This window comes from Gadus morhua, chromosome 16 (assembly GCF_902167405.1).
Source record: "Gadus morhua chromosome 16, gadMor3.0, whole genome shotgun sequence".
Lineage (NCBI taxonomy): Eukaryota > Metazoa > Chordata > Actinopteri > Gadiformes > Gadidae > Gadus > Gadus morhua.
The window spans coordinates 26,146,845-26,158,906 of record NC_044063.1 but is presented as its reverse complement, the minus strand read 5'-3'; the positions used below and the strand labels follow the sequence as shown (position 1 = coordinate 26,158,906).

The window sequence follows — 12,062 nt, the reverse complement described above, 5'->3', positions numbered from 1 at the left end:
AGTTGGCATCGCACCCAACGCCCGAGCAAGCGACGCGCGCACTGCCTAAACACGTCTCCAGTTTACGCACCTTGAGGCCCGTACCCAACGCATACAGAATCAAACAAACCCAGGTGAAATCAAGCTGAATTTAAATGTAAACTATAAACTATTGTGGCAGACACCAGGGAGGAGTGAGGGGAGTGGTAGGTCTGGCAACCTGCTGGCTCCACCCCCAGGCCATACATGGACTTCCTCCAGTTAACGAGGCAGGCCTGAAGGCCATTAAGCTGGAGTGCTTGCAGTTAAAAGGGAGAGCAGCCTACCCCAAGCCAGAGCTAGCAAGTTACAGAGAGGACTGGATCATAAAGGAGGTGGATGACCCTTTTCCCACCCTGGTTGTGTTTACTAGGTGATTAAACCATCCTAAGTTTAACCTTCTTTGTGTGTTGTGTCGGTATTGTCTATTCAACTTGGTGGCGTGGAAACCCCATACTCAAAGGCCCGCTACACTATGTATTATTGGATACAAAATATGCATAAAATGTGCGCGCGCACACACACACACACACACACACACACACACACACACACACACACACACACACACACACACACACACACACACACACACACACACACACACACACACACACACACACACAGTAGAGTACTTGCGCTACACTAAGCAACCGTGGCGCAACATAAGGGATTGTAGGTTTAAGATAGAGAAGGACACAGTGGATGTTTACACAGTCTACACAGTTTACCAGACTGCATGTAATGAGCTACGCACGCCACAGACGGGGCCGGAGCCATAACCATCAAGCCATAAAAAAAATCAAGCCATAAAATGCTACGGTGCAACAGGAACAGATGGTTTTTAAACGTTGACCGTGGTCCTGTTCTAAGTGAGCACTGTTCACAGAACACAATTCGAAGAGTTGAGCTTCTGACGCAAGTTAGCCACCACAAAGGTTTGGTGTGCGTGCAGGCTGAATACTTCCCTGAAAGTTTAAAATGGAATTCAAAACACAACAAAAGATAAAACCACTGAGCCGGAAGTAGTGTTATTGAGCTGTCAGCCGACTTGTCATGGTCCACTAATTTCTGTTTCAATGAAAACAAAAGGGCAGCCCAGAGGCCGACCCAACCTTGTGCCCGATATTTTGTGGTCCAGGGTACGAGATGTTTGATGTCCGGGTCCGTTTATGCAGGCCTTTTCTTTTTTATCTCATTCTTTCCCCCTGTTTCCATGACGGGAAATATCTCAGATCCTACAAGTTTTTGTCACGCATCGGTTACCATGAAACAAACTCACAACCACCTCAGCCTGTTGCGGGTAGGGTTAGTTTACAAGAGATGGCTTCTCGATGCGCAGCCTCACCAACACGTTTCAGGTTCTCACCACATCCACGCAGGTTTGCAAAACCTCCGAGAACGGCCGGGGGAAGATGTAGCAGCCAGGGCTTGCCGGTGAGCAGCGCGTCGGAAAATGTAGTGAAACGCGTCTAATAATAGAGGCACTATGAATCAGGGAGATAGAAGGCACAATAACGTGTCAGAGACATTAGCGTAAGTCACCCGATATTGGCAGGCGATCAGCGACGCAGGAGCCAAGGACATTGCTGTACAACTCCTCCGCAAAAGTTTCATTCCATATTTGAAGAGAGATCCAAAATCCTCGTGTCAACAAGGCTTATCTGGTATTACATTAAATAAGCCTTTCATGAGTAGAAGGGACAAACAACTATTTGGCCCACTTTGAAAAATACTAAACTCAATGACCCTACAGATAAACTCTGAAGAAAATAAATGAAAGAACATAACTGTACTCCACAGCATTTCTATTAGAAGACATCAAACTGAAACAAAGACCCTTTTCACTCAATAACGATGAAACGACAACAGAAGAGGTAATCCCGGCCACCTGCTTCACAATTAAAACTAAACGGTGATCCTGATCTTCATGTCTCTCTGACATCAACGTCAGGTGCACTTTGAAAACCCCCCGCCACACACACACACACTCAAACACACACACCTTGTACTGGATGAGGGGGTGGTCCCCACACAGGAACTCCAGCCGCTGGCTGACCCTCAGCACGTAGGGCCCCTGCCGGGAGTCATCCTCGGGCCCGTGGGTGGTCAGCCACTTCTTGAGGCCCTGCTCCATCACCTCGGTGGGGGTGAAGGCCGGGGACACCCTCAGGCTGGCTGCGTCCTGGGGAGGGGTGGGAGGGATGGAGACAAAGTTTTTATATGTTTTTTATTACTTTCATTAAATTCGGAACGTGTACGATTGAGCCCATCCCACCGAGTCGGCAGGAGACCTTCAGAATTAAAACACTAAATAACTCTCACTGGCTGTGTGACTGTGTGACTGGCCAGACGTGCGAATTACGTATTGTCGGTAGTACGATGCTACTAAAGAAAAAAGAGGTACGGGCCTGGTCAGCATTATTTATTTTATTTTAGAAATCAGTTATAGGATGTGATTTTATTGATAACATTATTTGAATCACTATCGATCAGCATTGAGTAAATATGAGTATGTCGTTTGAGCTAGTTGAGATGTGACACATTGTGTCTTTAATCACCAAGGGGAAATCATTCTCTGCATTCCCCTCATCCAATGCTATGACGGGCTGTCTTTCTCTCAGGGCGCCAACCCTGCCTTGCTCATGGGCAGGGCAGGAGGGTTAACTTGTTTGTTGTGTGGGAGGAAACCCTAATGAACACGTGGAGAACATACACACTCCACGCAGAGGGGTCCCGTCCCTGGTGGGCTTTGAACCTTTGGGGTAGCTCTGGTTGATGAACTCACTCCTGACCAGTCACTTATCTTTCTTCTACTGTACTTTTGTACTGGCAATCCCATTTCACTTAGTTTTAACCTTTCGTAGTACTTTCCTTAACCACTTAGGCAATGTAAATGTTTATTTTCCATGCCAATAAAGCTCCTTTGAATTGAATTGAGAAAATGCAAGAGAGAGAGGGGAAGGAGTAGCGAGAGTAGAAAAGGTTACAAAAAGAGAGCATTAAAGTGCCATTCAGCGTTGTGTTCTTACAAAAACAACATCTGCCGCTTGCAGAGATAAGGGCACCACTGTTCCTAGAAATAACCCACTGTGTGAGCTCATATCCTGAGAGAGATGTAGCAAAGCATTGGAGCCACATCCAGACTTTTTTTACACGCACGCACGCACGCACGCACGCACACACGCACACACGCACACACGCACACACACACACACACACACACACACACAGTATGCTTGTTAACGTGTCAGAAAAGTGTCAGTCACAAAACACGATAAGCATGTGTGTACAAGTATGTGGTGAATCACGGAACGCATGTCGTAACCATTAAGAAGACATATAAACATAACACACTAAAAATATAGATTTTATTGGCCCCAGTAAAAGTCTTCAAAAGGGAAAAAATATCCGTACAGCAATAAAATGCCAGCAGATAATTAACTTTTTTACTGGCCTTGAAATGCTATGAAATGAGCATGCATCCAGCATTAGACCTTTATACTTTAATTTTGGTAATAAATTGGACCATCCAGCACTTATACTTGAGCTTGACAGAATGCATTTACCTGTCAACACACAACGGCCCTGCTGTTGGTTTCATTTCCATTTCCATTTCCATTTAGCAGACTCTTTTATCCAAAGTGACTTACAACGCTTTACACACACAAACCCACACCGACGACAGTGCAACCATGCAAGGCGACAGCCAGCTCGTAGGAACAACTCGACACTAGGAAGAGCCGGGGATTAAACTAGCAACCTTCCGGTTACAAGTCAACCCGCTCTACCTCCTAAGCTAAGCCGACCTCTGGTTATCAGCATTCAAGTGGAGTGACGACCTGTTTGGATCTCACAGAATACAACGGAATAAGACCATCTTAACAAGCCCATGTGAAATCACTCCAGCTAGAAAAGTCCTGGCTCATCATCTGTCCCACCTGACCCAGGCGTGGACTACGGCCGCCTGGGTAGGACTGTCTCCCTCCCTCCCCAAGGGCACAGCGGGAGGTACCTGCTAGGCTAATCCCCGGGAGACCGGGGGGGAGAACGACGAGCTGAAATTAGAGCGAAGTGGGATGTGTTTTAATTGCCAAGTGGGTACTAGTTAGCACCTCATGAAGGGCAGGGAGCGGAGAAGGTTACGTGGAGCTATAAGGAGGACCAAGGAGAGGTGAAGGAGCGAGACAACAGGCCCAGGAGCGTAAACGCAAAAACGGTACGTACCCGACAGCTAAAGGTTCCCCCATGCACATTTCCTGTCACTAATGTGGCTTCCTGCCAATCTCCACCTGGGGACATTGGAACAGATGGCCTATGTGTGCATATGTGTGGGTTTGTGTGTGTGGTCGCATGTGACTATATGCATGTAGTTCAAACATGTGTTTTTTTCGTTTTGCTATCTGTGTGTACAGTGTGTTAGCCAGGACAAAAACAATCAGTATTAATATTTAATCGTGTTCTTCATATAACACCGAAAAGAGAGCAAAAGAGGTGAGAGAGACAGAGCAAGAGATGGATTCATTTTAATAAGAGGGCTGTACTGCTCCGAGTCGTCAAGCTTTTGCCTGTGTGCGTGTGTGTGTAAGTGCACGTGCATGGATGGCATAGTTTCACCACTTGTGGTGACCTATTTAGTGCCGTCACATGGCCATCTAGCTGGGTCTAGTCACATGACCAGCTCCTATCTCAGCACTGCTTACCCTGACCAGTGAGAAGCGAGGTTAGGCTACTTTTGTTTAACATCAGACAACAGAGTTTAACAACAGATCCAGATCAAAAGTTGTTGTCCTGTTCGCAGTGCTTTACACAACAACAATGTTTTCATTGTGTGTGGCAAGCCCTGTGCACGCAGCAACTATAATGACATCCCGTCATCAAACACTGAATGAAATTTTCGCACACAAACATGTCAAGGTTCACAGTAGTGTGGAAGTCGAGAAAGGTCACCATCCAGTCATCTCTTTCCCTGAGGAACTCCAGTGTAAACGTTAGCCTTCGTCGCTCTCGTTAGCCTTTGTCGCATGACGCTCTCCCGTCATGCATACAGCGCGATATTCCTCGAGGAGCTGTCCTAGTAAAATGCAAACCGTTCCCACGGTCACCAGGCACAAAAGGCCAAAGCGTGACCCACCTTTACAAACATGTGTTGGTAAAGGTGGAACCAACCCTAACAGCTGCTGCAGGTCGCAATTGACAGTTGGAAAGAGAGAAAGAGAGAAAGAGAGAGAGTAAAAGAGAGAGAGAAAGAGAAAGAGAGAGAGAGAAGAAAAAAGCAGAAGAGAGCAAGTATTGCTCTCTTCTGCTGATTGAAAGGGATTGAGAAACGGATTCCCAGGACTAATCAGGGAAGCGATGTCCTGATTGTTCAGGAATGAGCCGGGAGTGGTCTCAAATAAAGCATGGCTCCCCTGGAGGCCGGCACAGTAAACTCTAAACCGCTATACTAAACCTACAGCGCATTTCCCACGTAACACCTGATGATGACGATGACATCTCTGCCCAACGACGCTCGAATAACAGCTCTTAAACTCGTTAACCCACAGCCCCCTCTGTGCTCACCTGGGACTGGTCGAAGTGGATGGTGATCTTCAGGTAGTCCTCCTGGCTGTAGCTGGAGGCGGCGGGCGGGGCGGCCCCAGTGGTCTCCATCTGCGGCGAGAAGCAGGCCTGCAGCCACTCACTCCAGGTCATGGCATGGTAGAACTGCATGCGCGCCTCGCTCACGCGCAGCATCTTTGCCCGGAAGTCCTTCACCTCCTGGGCCTGTAGGGCGTCCAGCTCATGGAGACCTGGGTAGGGGACGGGCGGCCCGGGTGGGGGCGGAGGTTTGTTGTTTATTATCAATGGATGCTTATGAAGAAGTTGCTTGGTTGTCAGCACCATTGGCATTGTTCATAAATAAACTCTCAAATCATCTAACCAAATTATAATGGGGAGTAGGAGGTGTGGGGAGAAACGGCCATTGAAACAATGATACATGCGCTGATATCTCTCTCTCTCTCTCTCTCTCTCCCCCCCTCCCTCCCTCTCTCTCCCTCTCTCCCTCCCCCCATGGCGTCGAGGGGGGTGGAGGGGGGTCTGCCCGGGGCCCTCACTCATGTTAATGCAGCAGTATCTGTGTGACCACTTGATGACGGACAGCGGAACTAAGTGCTGTTGAATGGTCATGAGGGAGGTTCTTCAACAGGCAATGAACCTCTTCACAGCCGAAGCAGAGCTAAATGCCAGGTGTGTTGACCTGACCGCATTGCTCCTTTCTATTGAAATTAGTATTATTATAGGTTGCCTTTTTTTCTCACTTTCTACGGAAGTGGTGTACAATGTTGAGTTCAAAATTAAAACAAACACGTTGACATTTAAAGGCCATGAGGCTTTTTACTTTTAACATAGTCTTTTGTGTGCGAGTCTGTATTTCTGTGTTTGTATCCATGTAGGTCAATGGAGCTTTTAAATTGCTGATATCAATTTCAAGCAGTTTTATTGCTCTGACAAACACTACCCGAGGTTCAGGTTGACCCGCAGTGGAGACTGGAGGCAACAGTAAAGTGTCAGAGATCCACTAGCTTGCATCATCTTCTTCCAAGCCATGCAACCAGTGCATGAACTCACATTCGTCACCGAGTGTTAACCACAATTTTATTAAAATGAGTTGCAGTCATTTAGGTGTGAGATATAGGGCTGAAAGATTTGGGGAAATAATCAAATTGAGATTATTTCGACCAATATTGCGATTGCGATTTAGCATGTGATTTTTCTTTTTAAAGTTCCTTATGTTATGTATTATTCACATACATTGGAAGCTGCTCTTTCCTTTAGGCCTGGACTATGTGTTGAGATGAATTGATGCATGAATTGATGTAACCTCTTTTTATAACTATTGAATTGTAAAAGAAAAATAAATATGATTCTGACTGATCTCCAGTCAGTAAGAGGAACAAGGAGCCCGAGTGAGAAGAAGATACGCATGTGCACATGCAAGCCGCTGCGATTAGGCGGGGACATGAATAATGTTGGAAGTCCTGTAGCGACATCTGCAGAAGTCCCGTGAAGAACTACGGATGAAGCTGCCTCAAAAACACATTGAAAGAGGCTGATCAATCCGTCTCCCGTGGGGATTCTTCAGGCCTGATTTGGGTGACCTCACACTCTCGCACCCGGTGAGGTCCGATCACCAGCAGATATAAGTGACGGAGGTAATGGATCCAGCAGTGTGGAGTCCAGCCCCCCACGGCCCCGCCCGCCCCCCACCAAGTGCGTCTCTATCGGAAGGTTTGCAGGCCACAAATGGGCCCAGTGCCGCAGGCCACGGCCGAGGGAGCGGCCACTGGCAAGTGTAGCAGCCTGTTTGCCATGCACCATCCCGGCTTTAGACTTTAAGTGCTTCGCTTTACCGGAAATGTCAAATGGGATTGGGGGGGGGGCGGGGGGGGAATCAAGCACCGTGGGAGAGACCGCTCCCGCTGTGTGTGTGAGCGCGTGACTGTGTATGGGTGCATTCGTGTGAATGCGTATGTATGCGTTTGGGTGTGTGTGTGTGTACGTGTGTGTATGCGTGTCTGTGAGAGGGACAGAGAGCTTGCATAACCGCTTCAGAGCTTGCAAAACAATATTTTGAAGAACATACAGATGACTGAATCGATCCCGGAGCTATGAAGACAATCGTTGCCTTTATGGTTTGCAGGTGTAGGACGGTCAAGTTAGGGTCTACCTGTTATCACGATGCCTGACGCCCACCTGCTCCTTCAGGACAGATTAACCAACCACGAGTCAGGCCTAGATTATAATGCTTCCAGAGGGAGGGACTTCAACCGTGAACCCCAGACCAAAAGGAATACGACCTCAAGGGAAAAAGGTGAAACTCACCCTTCCCGATGAGGACGCCGATCTTGGAGTCCAGCAGGCGCTCGGCGCGGCCGCAGTTGCGCGTCACCAGCCTGAGCACGGGCAGGAAGGGCCGGACGTCACACAGCCGGCGCGTCTCGTCCTCCAGCTCCTCGTGCACCGCCGCCTGGTTCACACACTCGAACATGTGGCTCTCCATCTCGCCCAGCGCTGGGAACAGAGGGTACGTCTGGGCCTGCTTCCATAGGAGCTGGCAGGGGGGAGGCAGAGGGACAGACGGCGAGAGAGGCAGAGAGACAGAGAGAGAGAGAGAGAGAGAGACAAAGATAGAGAGAGGCAGAGACACACAGAGGGGGAGAGAGAGACAGCGAGAGAGACAGAGAGACAAAGATAGAGAGAGGCAGAGACACACAGAGGGGGAGAGAGAGACAGAGAGACAAAGATAGAAAGAGGCAGAGACACACAGAGGGGGAGAGAGAGACAGAGAGACAGAGGAAGAGAGAGATAGAGAGACAGCGACAGAGAGACAGAGAGAGGCAGGGAGACAGAGACAGAGACCGAGAGACAGACAGAGACAGAGAGACAGGGAGAGAGGCAGAGACAGAGACACAGAGAGAGGCAGAGAGACACAGAGGGAGAGAGAGAGTGAAAGACAGAGAGCGGCAGCGAGAGAGATACAGAGATACAGACAGAGAGAGAGGTTAGTGTTGAGGCCTCATGCTTGCTTCCCTGCCATGTCATCATCTGTCTTGATAATAAATGCTGCCCTTGATCTGTAGTCCCGTGCGCATTTGTCAAACTGACTTGCTTACTAAGTGTGTGGCCTGTTTGTAAACAAAAAACTGCACAAATTTATTCAATCCTATCAAAACACAAGTGAAACACAGAACTGCAAAAACAAATAAAAAACATAACTCCTGTTCAGGAGAATGCAAGCAGAGTAAATATTAAGCCACGACTTCCACAAGATCCAACCGGGATGTGAATCATCCTACTAAACCAATAGGCACATTAGTCATTTACCTGTTGTCGCAAGGTTGGGCAACAAGTGGGTGTGTGGGTCTGTCCGATTCATTTTTGGCAATCACTTGTGGCCATCTTACGCACTTAATGCTGGAACCAAAATCCTAAAGGCTTAAGTCCCATTCCTAGCCATTCCATCCAAGATTTTATTATTGGAGATTTGCTGTGGAATCTGTTCTCAATTATCATTGGATAAATCTGACCATCTGCAGGCAAACACGCATGCACGCACGCACGCACGCACGCACACACGCACGCACACAGTTTTCTGTATGAATGAAACATGTTCCGGCCTCCAGAGGGTCAGGGTACCATCGCTGTCTGGGCTTCAGAGGGGTCTCGTTACAGTTGAACAGAAGACCCTCAATGTATGGCCTGGATGCAAAGTGTCTATAAATAGTATTTATTAATTATATTGTTATTATCATCCTCATTCGTCCTCTCCCCCTTTATCAATAGGGCTTGTATGTCATGATACATCATAGGATCTTTGGTTGCCGATGCTCTATATCATACTGAGCAGACTCAAGAACGATGTAGTATTCTATAATCTGAAATTAATATTAATGATAATTTGATTTGCCATCATCACACATGAGAAAAGCTGCGGAAGAGTCCCCATAGTGCAAATCCTTTCAGGATTAATTCCCAAACAAAGGCCAAAAAATTGCACAGTATAAATATCAGTTGAATGCCCCTTTGCTTCCAAAATGGAGGCGGTCAATGAGAAGTGGAGATTAGCATACCCTCCCAAACCCTCATTTCGTTCTGCGCTTAGCCCTCTGAGGTAATGAAACCTCAAGTGAATGCCAGCATAACAAAACAACAACAACAATAACATCTTTCACGAGGCAGTGAACAGACTTATGGTTTTACAGGAGATTGTCTTTTGGTTTAACAAGTAGCATTGGGAGTGAACCCCTGGAAGGCCCGCGGAACTGAAGCGTCAGAGCTCGGGAGACGCAGTGTAACCCCATCCTCTACGGCCGCCAGGCGTCACCGTCTGGGAGACAAGAAACGCGAGACGGATCTACGGGAAATCACAGCGTACCGCCGATCAGGTTTAGGCAGTTTATGGAGACAGACAGCAGATGGACGTACTGACTTTGATGATTCCTACCCAGGAGAAACCACTGTGCACCTTTGCGCGATGTTTTGTGGATGAAAAACATTCAAGCCATGTTTATTCCCGTCTGTATAGTGTGGATGTGCAAGGGTTGTTTGTGAAAACAATAACACTGGTAATCTAAAATAGAGCCAATAGCAAAGACCCATCGCTGAGTGATCACTGATGCATCGCAAACGACGGCCATTAATACTTCCTTTAAAAACAGTTGCATACCGACATGCTGTTGATTCTAAAACAAACAAAGTCAAACCTCAGAGACCGGGTGCAAAATGAGTCCATGACCTCTGACCTCCAGGTCAGCTGAAGACCTATTTGCATGTAACGAGCTCTGGCCACTCGCAAAACAAAAACCAACAACCATCCTGCTCAGCAACAGCCGGCACGGTCATAACAGCCATTACATGACTGCACACACACACACACATACAGATCACGGCTCAGTGTGCGCATGTGTGTGTGCGTGTGTCCAAAGCAAGAGAAAATAAATAACAAAAGAGGTTGTGTTGCGTGCGTCTCTCGGGAATTACAGCTGGTGGAATAAACAAGACAAAAGCGCCGTGCGTGTGTCTGACAGGGCCCTGCTGATCAAACCTGATGCACTGCAACAACTCACCACAGGACACCTTACGTCATCGCCTATGATCTCAGAACAAAACAACAGCCTTCCCATAAGAACCACCTCAAGCTTGGCTCAAGAGATGCCTTCTCTAACCCCAAATCCAACTGGGTTGTGCATGAAACCTCATAACTACCTCCGCCCCACCCCCCTCTATCGCCAGTAGCCTCCCCACCTCCCACACACCTTTCACCTCCCCCATAGCCTCCACCTCCCCCACACCTTTCACCTCCCCCAACCTCGCCCTCCACCTCCCGCACCCTCCCCCATACCCTCAACCTCCCCTACCCCCCCATGCCCGCCTCCACACTAGTGGCCCTCACCAGCTTGATGTGTTGGATGGTGGCCTCGCTGGGCACCTCCAACTGGATGTAGATCCCGGTGGGCAGCAGGAAGTCTACAGGGACCAGCTCCGTGGCATGGCCAGCCAGGGGCGACCACATGTCCAGGATGTCCGTCATGGCGGGAGGCATGGCAAGGTGGTCCGCGGGCCACTTCCACCATAGGGACCTGTTGAGAGAGACATTAAGGGCTTACTAGACGATCAGATCAGTATACCCTTTCACTTTGTCGAATTGTGCTTTTTTTTATGACATTTTCACTATCGGTATATATTCTTGCATCTCATGTTTGTATTTTGGTTCACTTTTTGTGCTTAGGCCTGAAAAAAAAAACATGCCAATACAGCCCTTTAAGTGAGTGAGTGAGTGAGTAAGAGAGAGGTAGGGGGTCGGAGGGTCCCTCACTCGGGACCTCGTTCCGAGTCCAAACACCAGTGATAAACCCTTGTGATAGGGGCTGGGTGACGTCACATCCCACACAGCAGCCAACAATAGATGACAGGGATTAGGCCGCGAACAGGAGTGCTTTACGTCCTCCGTCGTCCACTTCAACAAATTAAAAGCTGCAAGAGGTGGAGTGCTAACGGTAGGCTCTCCACTCTCAGCGCTCTGCTGCAGACCCGTCCCATCCGTTGACATGGTTGAAGCAATGAGGTCAGCCACAGAGGAACATACAACAACAGCTTATTATGAGGCCACTGCGGTCAGAGACACCCATCGAACCTGCTCTGGGAACCTCCCTTAGAGGGAAAACTTACTCTGGTTTCTCTATGGTTTCGTGTTAACAGTAGTTGCATTCAGTTGGTAACTGCAGGTTAGCAGATGCATGAAAAGAGCAACCTTTCTTGGCGTAGCCTACGCATAAGATACAGCGTTGGTGGTGCAGTACCGGGCACAGACAACAGTTTAGCTCATGCGGCCATCAGTATGAACTCCAACTAGAGTGGCCTACTTTGAGAAATTGACAAATCGCATATCATTTTTGACCAGAGAGAGGGACATGGATAGAGAGAGACAGAGGCAGACTGAAACAGAGAGACAGAAAGAGACTGCCATGTTTCCCTGCCATGTCTTCATCGACCCCCCACCC

At 48.2% G+C, this 12,062-nt stretch overlaps 1 protein-coding gene across 1 annotated transcript in view; it reads right to left on the bottom strand.

The window, feature by feature from the left end:
- Window positions 1–12,062, bottom strand: part of pik3cb (phosphatidylinositol-4,5-bisphosphate 3-kinase, catalytic subunit beta) — a 52,917-nt gene that overhangs the window by 17,393 nt on the left and 23,462 nt on the right. Inside the window, exons 3-6 of the mRNA XM_030380784.1 lie at window positions 10,955–11,141; window positions 7,885–8,113; window positions 5,581–5,810; window positions 2,024–2,203 (exon numbers count right to left, since the gene is read on the bottom strand). Coding sequence (XP_030236644.1) covers window positions 2,024–2,203; window positions 5,581–5,810; window positions 7,885–8,113; window positions 10,955–11,104 — 789 coding nt within the window. The 5' untranslated portion in view covers window positions 11,105–11,141. The remainder of the gene's footprint in view (window positions 1–2,023; window positions 2,204–5,580; window positions 5,811–7,884; window positions 8,114–10,954; window positions 11,142–12,062) is intronic.